This window comes from Caenorhabditis remanei, chromosome V (genome assembly GCF_010183535.1).
Source record: "Caenorhabditis remanei strain PX506 chromosome V, whole genome shotgun sequence".
NCBI classification, from domain to species: domain Eukaryota; kingdom Metazoa; phylum Nematoda; class Chromadorea; order Rhabditida; family Rhabditidae; genus Caenorhabditis; species Caenorhabditis remanei.
Genome location: NC_071332.1, coordinates 13,717,940 through 13,731,933, shown reverse-complemented (window position 1 = coordinate 13,731,933; position 13,994 = coordinate 13,717,940). Strand labels below are relative to the sequence as shown.

General features: G+C 36.0%; 5 protein-coding genes across 5 annotated transcripts; 3 read left to right on the top strand and 2 right to left on the bottom strand.

Moving 5' to 3' along the window:
- Positions 1-803: 803 nt before the first annotated feature.
- GCK72_019754 (uncharacterized protein) lies at positions 804-1,945 on the bottom strand (the record flags this gene model as incomplete). Its single annotated transcript, XM_053733205.1, has 4 exons — positions 804-1,064; positions 1,254-1,352; positions 1,400-1,584; positions 1,630-1,945. The coding sequence occupies 4 exons, from the start codon at positions 1,943-1,945 to the stop codon at positions 804-806; spliced, it is 861 nt and encodes a 286-aa protein (XP_053582118.1).
- An 875-nt stretch (positions 1,946-2,820) lies between these two features.
- Positions 2,821-5,615, top strand: GCK72_019753 (uncharacterized protein; the record flags this gene model as incomplete). The annotated part of the gene is made up of 6 exons (XM_003098577.2): positions 2,821-2,890; positions 2,935-3,119; positions 3,176-3,412; positions 3,477-3,543; positions 4,883-5,301; positions 5,349-5,615. 6 exons carry the CDS (start codon positions 2,821-2,823, stop codon positions 5,613-5,615), a joined length of 1,245 nt encoding a protein of 414 aa, XP_003098625.2.
- Positions 5,616-6,310: 695 nt separating this feature from the next.
- Positions 6,311-7,040, top strand: GCK72_019752 (uncharacterized protein; the record flags this gene model as incomplete). Its single annotated transcript, XM_003098579.2, has 3 exons — positions 6,311-6,652; positions 6,711-6,838; positions 6,890-7,040. The coding sequence occupies 3 exons, from the start codon at positions 6,311-6,313 to the stop codon at positions 7,038-7,040; spliced, it is 621 nt and encodes a 206-aa protein (XP_003098627.2).
- Positions 7,041-7,101: 61 nt separating this feature from the next.
- On the bottom strand, positions 7,102-8,173 carry GCK72_019751 (uncharacterized protein; the record flags this gene model as incomplete). The annotated part of the gene is made up of 5 exons (XM_053733204.1): positions 7,102-7,242; positions 7,289-7,446; positions 7,495-7,621; positions 7,667-8,075; positions 8,127-8,173. The coding sequence occupies 5 exons, from the start codon at positions 8,171-8,173 to the stop codon at positions 7,102-7,104; spliced, it is 882 nt and encodes a 293-aa protein (XP_053582117.1).
- Positions 8,174-9,417: 1,244 nt separating this feature from the next.
- Positions 9,418-13,946, top strand: GCK72_019750 (uncharacterized protein; the record flags this gene model as incomplete). The annotated part of the gene is made up of 14 exons (XM_053733203.1): positions 9,418-9,529; positions 9,585-9,624; positions 9,676-9,919; positions 9,999-10,115; positions 10,220-10,323; positions 10,655-10,755; positions 10,801-10,968; positions 11,020-11,114; positions 11,162-11,225; positions 12,329-12,593; positions 12,640-12,745; positions 12,790-13,574; positions 13,624-13,765; positions 13,815-13,946. The coding sequence occupies 14 exons, from the start codon at positions 9,418-9,420 to the stop codon at positions 13,944-13,946; spliced, it is 2,475 nt and encodes an 824-aa protein (XP_053582116.1).
- Positions 13,947-13,994: the final 48 nt, after the last annotated feature.

The following is a 13,994-nucleotide window of genomic DNA, read 5'->3' as shown; positions in this document are numbered from 1 at the left end:
TGAATTAAGTTTCGTCGAACTCTGGTGACCAGCTATGAACCATATAATCATGAAACTTTTTCTTCTTTATTTTTTGTAATAACTGAAACATAACAGGGAAAAAAAGGACGGAAAAAAGAATACAGAAAGAATAGAAAACAATAACATTCTTAAATGTTGACTTCCCAATTCTGTTATTATCAAAACAAAAAAAGTTTCGACATTTTTTCTTACGACAAAATGCAGACTCCGTGCAAAATTACTACTGAGTCGGCATTCTGACGTGAAAAAAATGTCGGAACTTTTTTATTTCGACAATAAGTCTTTGAAGAAGGACTGATTCCTAAAAGTTTATTATTGATAAAAGTTGATTTCTCCCCAATAATGAAGTCCCAGTCGCCACACACCCTATTAAACATTGCAAGCCCAACATAAACAATTTACTATCAACTGTTACTACTTTGGAGGATTTGAAAATGGATCTTCACAAATATTTTTTGAATTGGAATCTATCACTTTTTATTGCTTTACCAATCTTCTGCTAGTTCTGATATCTTTTCAAACATTCTTTCGAATCTTAATGCACTCACAGCTCACATTTTGCACTCACCAGAAAAATGTGACAATTAGAAAATTGGAAAGGTATAATTTCGTTTTGGTAACCTTTTCTTGTTTTGCAAGTTTTTCGTTTTCAAAATAGATTGAAACATCACATCATTTATTCAAAGATTACTGTAGCTTTTTTATTCAAAGTCTTCAATAAATGTATGGATTACGGTACCCTTTTGAGGAGAGAAACGTTTTAACTATTTAAAAACAATTGATTAACGTACAACTTCAGAGTGAGATGTAACCGAAACGAATGGAGTCCATCTATTGAAAACTCTAAGTCTTCCACGTAGCAATTCTTTACAAAACTCTCGATACGGATGATGACAGTATAGCATGATAAGTGTAGCAGATGCACCATGTATCGACATCATCATGTAGGCAACACTATTCATTTCGGGGGTATTGAGATTTAAGTATCCAATAAAAATGATCAGAATTTGAGGAGTTGCTATGATACAAGCAGGGATAGCAATCTAAAATGAAATTAGATGACTTCAATCCTAGTAAAATTGGCTTGCCTGCATATGGATAGCCTTCATAAAAGCCCTGTGCGCTGCTAGTGTCTTATCAGACATCGTCATGAGTTTCGTAGCATTTTTCATTTTAAATCTCAGCAAAAAGAAGAATGTGAGACTCTCGATTCCAACGATACATGTACTGACTATCATTCGGATACCAATCCAATCTCGAGCGACACTATCATAAGCTACCACAAATATGGGGTGTTCTGGACTGTCAAACCGACGAACTTCGGGGTGTTTCTGAAGATTAAACGATTCGAAGAAAACTATTCCAGGAATTTTCTCACCCTGAAAATCCACTCCCTTGCTTCAGTTTGATCTGGTATTCCAATCATCGTTGGCACATAATACAGAAATGCGAGTGCGACATTTATAATGTAATATGGGTAACGGGCAAAACGCCACCATGTTTTCTCAACGAACAATAGGTAGAAGCGGTTTTCGAAAATGGCACCCGTGGAAATAGAGACCACTGAAAAGTTGAAAATAGTCATTAGTTACTTTGAGTATTACTGACTCAAAATCAGAGTTACCATCATATAAACCATGATTCCTGGATCCACATTGAGTAGATGCAGTAAGCCCATTGGCGCCCCTCCGAAAACCGGAGGTACTATGAATGGTTGTCCCAAAAGACCCAATAAAATATCAAGAGAGCAACTCCACGCATGCAAATTGAACATAACCCACTTGACTCTTTTCATTGTGTCTGGAGTTTGACATAGGATACAGTAGGCACCAAACAAATGGATTGGAAGAGAAATCGAGCCAAGAATATAGAGAGCCAGAGAGTAGAATTCGGGAGAACTGATATACGATACTTCCATGTTCATTTTGAATAGTAAAACAACAAAAACTCAGATTAGGATGGAATGTATTGTTTATTCTAAACCAGAGAGAAGTAGGGAGGAGACTTGTTATTTGTAACCCCTCATTAAGGAAATCAGACAACCTTATCGTCTCCCTCGAAAACAGAAAAATGGAGGACTACAAATGGAGAAGCAAACTCAAAACATAGCAATTAAAAGAGGAGGCTGTTTGATCAAGACAGAAAGCATACATCATTCTTGATATTAACCAAAAATGTACTCAAATTCGATCACGTTGTAAGTGAAACAAAATTTCAGGATGAACAGGGAGGCCGGAAAACAGGAACGCTTTTCTGAGAAATGTGCAAACTGTTATCTGAAACTATTATTATCTTCTGAAACAAATCCATCTCTTTGGTTTGAATCCAGATTATAATACCGGTACCTTCACAGTAACGGAGTCATGAGATGATATATCTGAACAACTCGTTTTCTCAGAGAGCAAAGTTCGTACGGCTTTTCTAGCCTTTGTAGTCAGTTCAAATATTTCCAGACCACGGTTTAAAAAAAAACCGGAATACGTATAAGCAGCTGAACTGCAAATAACTATACTTGAAAATGTCTTGGAGACACAAAATTTCCGCATACCAACATTACGGATGAATGTATCCCTTCTCGCTTCTCCACAATTCTACTCCAGAACTCTTTACGTTGTCGGATGTATTTCTATCCCAATTCACATATTTGCTGGATACTGTATACTGTTTCAAACTCCCGTCTCAATGAAATCTGTAAAATGGAACTTGTTAAATTTGTACTTTTGGAGCACTTTCATGGACATATTCCTCAATATTATTACTCAACCGTTTTTAACCCCGCCTTCTATTAGTGGATTCTTAATGGGTCTCATTCATTACACTGGATTAGATACCGGAATTGTATTATACTTTGGAATCACTATGATGGCATGTCAGTGATGTTTTAACTTGAGTGATTTTATCTGAAAATTTCAGTCGTGGGCGTTTCGATAGTTTCCATATTTGAAAATCGTTATTTTATACTTTGTGGTCAGAATACATGGTGGAGGCGTGTAAGATATCCATTCTTGATAGTGAACTATTTACTGGCAAGTGTCCATTACATTCCAACTTTGATTGAAATTCCGGACCAAATAGCTGGGAGAGAAGGAATGTTTACGGTAATTGACAATGATTTTTCAAAATAAATATCTTGATTCGATCTTCTGTCTTCCAGATGTACCCGAAAGCTAGAGTGTTCGATAATCCAGAGAATCCAATTTACGTTATCAGTTACGAGAAAAATGATTGGTATGCAATAAGAGAAGCATCAATCATACTCATGTTCACTGCTGAGGTTACTGGTTTTGTCATACCTGTACAAATATATATGAGGAGAGCAGTGAAGAAATTCAACTTATCTGAACATTCCATAAGTATTCAGAAGACATTTTTGAGAGCTCTTCATCTTCAGGTATGTTTTTAAGAAGTTTTCCCAACAGCCAAATAAAAAAGGCTGCTGAAAATGTTTTTTGCAGATAGCCATTCCAGCTCTCATTATGTTGCTTCCTCACGTGGCAACTGCTATTTTAGGAATATTTGTGAGTACTAGTCAAGTAACGATGAACATTTCATATATTGTCATTTCAATGCACGGAGTATTTGCTAATTTGACAATGATGTATGTTCACAAACCCTATCGAGAATATTGCAAATCAAGAGTTTGTTTTTCATCAAGAGTTGATCGTTTTGTCAGTTCGACTGGACTTTTTTCTACGCATACGTAGGAAATGAAAATCTCAAAGATTGTATACTTTATATATTTGTTTCTTACTGACTTTAATAAATTTTCATAAATGTTTTCAAGCTGGTTACTTTTACTGAATTAACAAAGTACAGAACAATGCAATAGTACTGAACAATGCAAAAAGTTCTTGAAAGCGATTTTTTCAGTTTACAGATGTTTCGAAATCATTCATTCATAGTTATTGTGGAAATTCAAAAGAAACAGATTAAATTTTTGATTTAAAAAAGTGTGCCTGGCGTATGTGTGACTAACTTACACACACTTCGATATTGTGATACAAAAATGGAATTCTGTCATTAGATCAAATTCTAGGTTTTTTTCGTGAGACCCTGCAAATTCGTCGTTTCTCTTGGGATTATGTTCCACCTGTCAGACTTTTTCAAAAAACATATAGTTACTCATGAGGTCTGATCCATGATTCCTTGATAGAAACAGATTAAAGTACATGATTCATGGCGAGGTCTTATTTCAGGCAGTGACCATTTGGTTACAACGGATATGTCAATCATTTCAGGGCATGAAAGGTCGATAGTTTCAGACCTCTTAAGTTCATCTAGATATCGTTTTTGACCAATCACGTCATCAGTTTTCAAAAAAATTTCGGCTACACCGATCCGCGATCCCTAAACATTTGATCAAACAGGTGAAATGTGAAAATTGAAATTCAGAATTCGGAATTGACATTTAGAAATTATTGTGTTGCTCTTGGACAACACATTTACCGAAAAAAAACACTGGTGAAATTTTTGGAATCGATTAAAAAATGGCAGAGCTAGCCGGGGAATCTTTTTTTGCCAGTGCTCAATTCTTCTCCTTGACGCTCTATACGATCGGTTTCTTCTCTTTTCCAATTCATTTATTCGGTGGTTTCTGTATCCTCTTTCAAACCCCGGAATCAATGAAATCTGTCAAATGGAGCATGTTCAACTTACACTTCTGGAGTTCTTGTCTTGATTTAACTGTCAGTTTATTAACTCAACCGTACCTACTAAAATCTACTTGGTCTGGTATTCCATATGGGATTTTGATCAAGTTTGGGGTGCCGCTGTCATTGCAAAGTTATATGGTTTCGACACTTTTTTGTTGTGAGTTTTTGAAGACTTCCCATTTATGAATTTAAAAGTTATCCAATTTCAGTGGTAGCGGTCTCAATCATTACTATATTTGAAAACCGATACTTTCTGATCTTCGCGGAACACACCTGGTGGCGTCATGCTCGTTACCCATTCCTCGCGATTAACTACATTCTCGGACTACTCTATTATCTTCCAACTGTTCTGAGCGTTCCTGAGCAATCATCAGCTAGAGAAATAATATTCAAGGAGTTTCCTGAATTCCGAGCGTTGGATACTCCAAGTAATCCGGTGTATGTTCTCGTTCTGAATAATCCTTGGGTTTCTGTGAGACAAATTGCGATGGAGGCTACTGTAGTTATAGAAACACTGATTATTGTGCTCCTGTTGAAAATGAAAATGAAGAATGTGGTGAAGGAAATGAAGATGTCGGAGAGCACCGCAAAACTGCAAAAGGCTTTCTTGAAAGCCTTGTATATTCAGGTAGGTTTTCTAGTTCAGATGAAACTTTGAGACTTGAATCATTTCAGGTCTCCCTCCCTCTTCTTGTCATCCTCATCCCATCTGCCATTTCCGTATTCTCTGGTATCCTTGGAATCTCCACTCAAAGTGTCAATAATTTAGTTTATATCACTTTTTCCTGTCATGGACTTGTTTCTACCATTGTTATGTTGACTATTCAAATGCCTTATCGAGAATTTTGCATGGGAATGGTTGGGAAATCGGATAGAAGACAACGAAAAGTCACTGTATCCAATATAAGTGCAAGATCGAGTACTCAAGTTACCACTTTTTGACATATTCTTGTTTGTAAACCATAATTACTTTGAGCACTTTCTAATGAACAATTTTTGGTTTTTCTTCCTCAGAATATCTTCATTTATCTCTCAGAAAGTATTTACCCACGTTAGTCATAGTGGACCAAAACCTGTTTTCTTATCAATTGGTATTTGCTATTCCTTATTGTATTTGTGTACAAAAGTTGCTGGTTTGTCCGTTTCTCTTTACATTCAGTAACAAATATCTGAATCTTCATGCCAACCTGGCTAGATTTACCTTTACAATTTAAAATTTCCGTAGTGGAAATTCTGGATTACAAATCTAGGTGAGTCGCTACTTTTTCAAAAACACCTCCACCTGCAATCACATTTTTAGATCGCGATTTCGCCAATGTTCGACGTCCGAAAAGCTGATTGTGGACAGTTGCCCAGTCTATCTGGAATATGTAAAATTAGAGAATACCTCTAACTCAAACTACCAAATACCGAAGGCATTCCCTTGGAAGAATCTGCAATGTACCCAAAAACAAATAGATTCGACATTTCAGTTTTCTATCAAAGAGTATGATGAGTTCTATCCGGATACTTGTTCGTTGAAAACTTCTTCTTTTTCTGAATTCCTTTCTCTTTTCGAGAGTCCTTTTTCATCCGTGAGAAAGTTGGTGTTGAAAGGTTTTGATTATCAAAACTCAAAAATTATATTTTTGAATCAAATGAAACAGTCAATTCTATCAAAACGGGAAGCCAATTATGATCTTTTTGATCTGAAAATCAGGGCAAAATCAGTCTGCTGGTTTTTGGTTGGACAGGTTGGGAAAGAGCTTCTGGAGACTCTTGCGTTGTTTGATTCCAACGTTTTGAGAAGAGTATGTATCACAGAGTCGATTTCTCTTAAAGTCTTTGAGAAACTAGTGAGAACCGAACATTGGCGAAACTTGGAACGAGTTATGTTTGTGAGCCGTATGGATGTTTCAATAGACTATTTTCTGCATTTGGGGAGATACGATATCAAATTGAAAGAACTGAAGGCGACAGATGTTTGGAGAGCTGTGCAGGTGAAATTTAAATTTTCAATTTCAATTTTTCGCAAGTTTTTAATCTATACGCTTTCAGAAGATGCTCTTCAATGACTCTCCTCGCCTCTCTGGATTCACCATTTTCTACAGTAATACTCTTACAGTTGAAGAGATATTCAAACACACAATCATCCCGATGACTGATGAACCACTCAAGGAAACTTGGTAACTATATACTGTCTTAATATTTCGTAAAGTCTCTAAAGTTATTTTCAGGCTCACTGCTCAACATACTCAACGATTCAGAATGACTATTGGTGTCCATATATTCGTCCTCCTTTTTCTAGACGGATGGATTCAAGGATTTGTTGGGAGAGTGATTGATATTAATCAAGAATATTCGCGGTTTATGAACAATTTTTTCTGAGAAATCAAAGAGATCTAAAACTTAAATAAAGTTATAATTTATTGTGCAAAGACTGAGTTGTTCATTCTAGAATACCACGATCGACATTATCAAAAACGAATTTAGTGCACAATTTCATACATTCCATTGACATATTTGGAACGTCTTCGACTTTGAATACTTTCGAAAAGTCCGAAAACTTCAGATCTTTCAACAGATGTGTCTGTAATCGAAGTTAGAAAAATTGATTACGGGAAAGAGATACAAACCAATAAACGATCCCGATTGTGAGAGATTGCAATTCGAGATGAATTCAACACATCAGTTTTCCATCTCAAATTTTGAATCAACCGACGTTCACAATAACGAGCGACGTTCTTAAATCCAAAGATATCAGCGATTCTGATAGTTCCAAAGAGTTCTGAATCTGAAAGGTTGAATTCAGTTTCAGAAAAAATGCAGTTTATTTGTTCACCTGTAAGTTGTAGTTGGACACCATGAGCGATTTGGAGACATTTTTCCAAACAGTCGAATTTTGTATGTACATGTTTTTCAACGTCAGAAAAGTTCTCGGTGAAGTTTTCAGTGTGAAATTTGATGAGCTGAAAGATATCATCTCACGTTGGCTACAAATTATAAAGACACACTTTCATGTGAGAATAAAAAAGAATGTTTTTCTTCTTGCGTTCCATCGTAATCATATTCTTTCTTTCTTCCTCTGGGAACAGTTTGTCGTAGAAATTGAACTTCCAAATGCCATCTGAATACTGGATCGATTCCACGTGGATTCCGACATGAAGCATCAATTTATCTTCTTTCACATGCCCACTTTCTGGATTCAACAAATCCAACATTTTCAGACTCTTTGCAATCAAAGGCTTATCCGTATTCCAGTAGGAACAACCTTCGCACGTCTTCTCATACGAAGAATTATCATGACCAAGGCCCATTTCATAACGAATGTTTACTGTTTTTGGTAGATTCTCATAACGACAATTTATTTGAGGTTGAAAGTATGTGTCTCCGTTGATTGTTTCTTCAATCAATTTCACGGTCCTGAAATTCCAGAGGATACTTTTTATAGCTCAATCATGTAGCTGAACTCACCATGACCCAAATCCAGCACATTTAGAACGGAGAATGACCGTGTTCATGTTTAGAAAGATACAAGCTGGAAAGTCAACGAACATGGATTTTGAGCTTACTGGGTCTGAACTTGTCTTTATAAGAAATATGTGATAAAGATAGCTTACATTTACTGACACTCGTCATTGCATAAATTGAAAATGAATGTTAAAATAGGAATGATAAAATTATAAAACTTTTTCACGTCACTTTTATAAGCTCCATTCACCCTCTGTTCACGCTTTGCGGAAACATATTTTAATAATTTTAATTAAATGTTTTATGTTTGAAGATCCATATCCTAATTTTCCCGAATCTCAATCATGAATCTATGAAGTTTTAAATTTAGATGTCATCCGTGTTTTTTTTGATGAAAAATCTTGTTGCAAATCTATATGTAGTTTCGCTTGTTCAACAATCTGGAAGTGTCGGTCCGAACACACTCCTCCAAAATGCCTTTTTTGAAAATTAAAAAGACTGAGAGGCATTTTCGGAAAGAATAAAAGAGATTAGGACATAAATAAAAAATGATTTATAGGAATAATCCCGAAGAAAGGGTGTGGTGTGCTGAAAAAAAAACAAGATGACCTGCTTAGATGGGTATTGAGAACACAGGAGGGAGTTCATGGAGATTTCTTGTATCGGTTAAAAATTCTTTTCTCCTTAATTTTGGTTTGCTCAGCTTGATTTGCAAAGCACTCTCTACACAATATTATGAAAACTGTTTGGTTCAAAATTAGAGCTTCTGAATAACCTGGTTCTTGCTTTTATCAGTTACGTCATCCCACCTGATTTACTCGATCTGACTACTAATGAGTTCAACATTTGATAATTTTTCAAAATTACTGAAGTTTCGCAGTCTTGAAATAATAAATGTTTGGCAACTGTTTGTTTTTTAACATTATCCTGAACATTTCTTGTGAATTTTAGATTTGATACTGTAGACTTATTCCTAAATTCCAGTATCAAAGTTCCGACCGTAAAAAAACAATCTTTCCAGACCATCCAATCCCCGGGAACCTGCTTCCTCCCACTCATCACTTTTAAACATTCAGTGCGTCAAAACGTGGAGAAAGAGGGGGGGAACGGTTTCCGATTATACCGTCAGATTTAGACAGGCTTCAGATTTTAAAAGATACACGAGGAAGGAAAATAATAGTATCAGATCTACCGCTCTGTCCATCTGTTTTCCCAGTTTTTGATTTAATGACATAGCTATTTGTTGTTCTGGATATTGATTCCTTTGTATTTTTTGTTGTTCGATCTATATGAAATGCTGGAAATTATCAAGTTGTCCTCGAAGACTGATAATGGATTCCTTGTTGTCAAATACTCGAAAAAGGCATTCAAAAGCCCTATTTTTTGGATGATTATGGTTTATTCAGGTGGGTTTTTTATTCTATACTTTTTCTATGAAAAGTCATTTTAAATGTTTTACAGTGTTCCTACTCCGAGCAATACATGAAGATGATCCGTTAGAGTAAGTTCGCATTCTTTTTCCGTCCCAAGTTTTGACTTTCAAAACTTTTAGAATACCGTACCCTCCCGCACAAGTCAATTACAAAACTTCTCGGAAGTTTATATCCAGTAACTATGCCGCATCATCAAGACTTGGAAATCATCTCTTCGAGCTGGCATCCGTGCTTTCAATCGCAAGAGAACTCCAGAGAGTTCCCATATTTTTCATAGAAGACTGTTATCACGAGAAGATGTGGGAAGACACAAATGCATTGATACCCGGGTTGATGAATCAGTTTTTAGTTATTAATGGGAGTGTGAGTTTTTTTTTTACTTTCGAAGTCTGTTTGCGTGGTGCTCATGTGTCTATTCCAAAGTACTCAAAACTAGTTTTAGGTGCCCAGATCAATCAGACGTACTACTTTTCATGCGAAATGTTGTACATTCGAGAATCCAAGCGTTTTAGAGAATGTTCAAGATGAGTATCTACATCTAAAAGGCACTCATTATCAGGTAAACTTTTTTGATAACTGGCTCATGAGCTCATAAGCTCATAACCAACATCCAGACATAGGCATTGGCTCTACTCCACTTATTTCCAACAAAATCAATTACAGAGTTGGAAATACTTTTCCCAAATGAGAAATGAACTCATTGGTTTCTTGAAAATGCCGACTAATCATTTCTTCTATCTTCCAGTATCCAGTCGATCTACTTTCGTGTGAGTTTTTAAACATCATTTTTCAAAGTTTCAAAAAACGACCACAAAAAATCATGTAATCAAAATTTTTGATTCAAAAAAGATCATCTCTTCTTCTTTTTCTCATTCCTTGTTCCTTCCAATAAGACACCAGAAACAAGGACATACGCAATAAACATTGAAATCTTTTAAAAATCTTCGGAAACGGCTGCGATGAAAAAATCAACAATCTGATTTTGAACATGTTCGACGAATAAAATAGAGGGAAGGCGTGAAAAACTTTGGAAATGATCTGAAACAGTTTTTCAGCCCCAGAACCGAATCTTGAAAAACCGGAAATTTTTATTTTCAGGACGTGTGTCCATGTCAGAAGAGGAGATTTCTTGAGAGTTGGTTTCCACGTTGCAGATGAGAAGTTCATTAGAAGCGCAATGAATTTTGTGGCACGTCAAGGTAAAAACTGTATCAGAAATCTCAAAAATTTAGATATGATTTCAGAAGGAGCCCGTCGAAAACACATGACCACAGTATACTTTGGGGACGATTTCCAATTTATGGATTATCTTCGGAATGGTACGACCTCATCAGATGCCTACGTATCTCAGAATTCCCCATCTGATGATTTATTGTACTCGAAAAGTAATTGTGATGTGGTTTTCATCTCAGGTAGATTACTTTGAAGTGAAAACCAGACACTTCAGTTGTAAAACGTTTCAGCCGCTCATTCAACGTTCGGATGGTGGATGGGATACTTGTCGAAAGGAAACCGGGTCTACTATACAGATATTCAGTATACGAAAGATTATATTTTAGTGAGTGATTTTTCATGAAATACTGATTGCAAAATATCTAATTTCAGGAAACCGGTGAATTCAAGTCCGACGACTACTACCCGCCACATTGGATACCTCTCAAATATGCCGGTTCTGATAATTTAACAGTGATAAAGAGCTTTAAATAAAATCTTCTATTTTTGTAAACCCAAAAATAAGTTCCAAGCTTCATCCAGAAGCCCTCATATAGGATCACAAAACTACAGACAATATTTGAAAAAAGTGAAAACGTGTCCGTCCAAAGTCTGAACGAAAAGATTTCAGATGGGGAGTGAAGATATAAACATTCGTCACAAAGATGTCTATCTGCTTCAGAAAAACAACGATTCGTAGAAGATAAAAAAATACAAAAACTAGAAAGGAGACACAAAAATTAATTATGGTTATCTCATATTTCAGACCGCGGCAATCTCCAGAGTGAGAAATTTTGTGAGTAAAAAAATTAGACATCTTGAGTTAGACTTAACAGCTCACAACAGCAGGTGACCAACAATATATTTTTAATTATTTATTGAAACGAAGGAGCAAGTCACTGACACGTTACATTGAGATAAAATTCCAACAAATTGCGAGCGTTGATTTGATGTATTTTTAAGGGAGCACCGAATATAATATTTATGCGTTCTTAAGTTGATATCGGGGTAGCAAGTATGGAGATTATCATAAGTGCTGATTTTCTTGGATATGAGGGATTTATATATACATTTATAAGTTCCCTATATTCTAACGAATCCAACTTCCAAGTATCCAAGCAATATGTATACTGAAAGATGGCATTATTGGAACTAGTTTGGTTATTTTCAATCGATAGAAAAAAACCTTACTCAGAACGTAACCCAAGTGTCACAAAATCTTTCTCTCGGTTCGTTCCAATGCAACATTTATCCGATTTATTTATCTATCCAATCTATCTTTCAAAAATAAGCATCTTCCTGAATCTTTCCGTCATTTTTCTTTTAAAATTTCTAATTAATTTTCTCTGTTTCACATTCATTGGCATTTACGGGCGTATTCCGCAATTTTTGCCATCCACATCAGAAAATGAAGTTCAAAAGAAAGGTAAGCGTTATTTTTATGCGTTATTTTTATGCAAACTTTAAAACATGTAAACATGTAATTATAGGAATGGAAATTACTGTTGACTATTCTTTCACTGTTCCTTATCTTCTTCATTATACTGCCCTCATTAATAGGAAGTGACGATCGATTTATCAACTGGTATCTTAGTTTCCGACACAAAATTACTGTTCTCATTTTGGGAGACTCAGCCTCGAATACAGATGCATATATTATCAATACCTACTACTATCCGAGTTCCAAGTCGTTAGGGAACAATGCTGTGGCCATGGTTTTACTATTGGATAGAAATACGATGAGAGATATTACGAGGCATCAGATGAAATTGATTGCAACGAATGCAGATAACCAGTCAGTGGCCGTTGTGCCGAAACTCGTCAAGTGAGTGAAAAACGAAATGAGATAGAATATTGAACAATAATTTCAGAGAGCAACTCAACGAAGCCTGTCGGTTTGTGAACATTGTGGCAACCACTAATGTATTACCTCGAATGACAAAACTGGAAATTTCAGATGGAGAGCACAAAGTAGAAGTAAGTCACATGTTTTGATTTGTTTTCTATATTTTTAATTCCAGATCCCATTCAAACTGCCTAGAAATACTTCTCCATCTCGAGTCATAATTTGTATTTCACCTCAATTTATTGCTGAACAATGGCAACTTTTCATCACTCATTCCCACGTTGCTCGTCGTTTCGGAGGACACCTTCACATTTATGTGACCAGTATGCTCGACTCATTCTTCGAGTTGGTGCAGGAATATGAACTTCTTGGATATGTGACACTCGATTTCTGGATAAGAATGAAGTTCCAGAATGGTTCTGATACTTCTTTGGAGCCGAATTCTAACTCAGAACTTAGAAATCAAGCAGGCGCTCAAACAGATTGTCTGTTACAGTACAAGGAAGCAGCGGAGTTCATCACATTTTTTGATATTGATGACATTTTATTTCCACGTGGATACGATGCATACTTTGATGAATTCACTGCACTTCACGCTCAGAATCCCGGTATTCTGACATTTCACTACAGTAAACGAGAGATGATGGTTTACAACAAAGCGGACATTCACGATATCAACTTTCTTGAAATATTCGGGCACACTTGGTTTGTAAATGAAGAGGATTATGGGAAAGTGATGACTAAACCAACAAATATCAACTCGATGTGGATTCATGAATCATTCAATTTCTCGTATAAGAAGAAGTTCTTTATGGATTCGAATTATTTGATTCACATGCAGAAACCAATCGATACCAATGGAAAGAATACTATTCCGTACAAAATGAGCAAGTTTGAAATTATGCCGGAGATGCAATTGAATTCATCTGTTCTATTGGAAATCCAGGAAGAGTTTGTAAGGTTGGTGAGACGGGATCCACTTCCAAACTCCATTCATATAACATTGCAGCCTTCTCAACTTCACCAACATTTCCACAATTGCCGAAAAACTGCCCAAGCAATCCTACTACTTTCCCATAATCTATCGTTGCTACTACGAAAAATTCTACAAAAAATTCCAGAAGCAGTGTCCGAATGGGGAAGGATGTCTAGTGAGTTTTTCACTATTTCATCACAAAACACTCCAACTGAGTGTTTCAGATCCCTCAACGCTCTGATATGAACTGTGTCCATTCGGAAGTTGACTATAAATCGGGTCCTCAAATGAAGCCAATCACGTATCATTTTCATGAAAATCCACGTTGGATCAAAACAATCGGGTGCCATGCTTGACTTTTTTATTAGCAGAATAAAATGCATTTCTTTAACAAATTTTGTTAA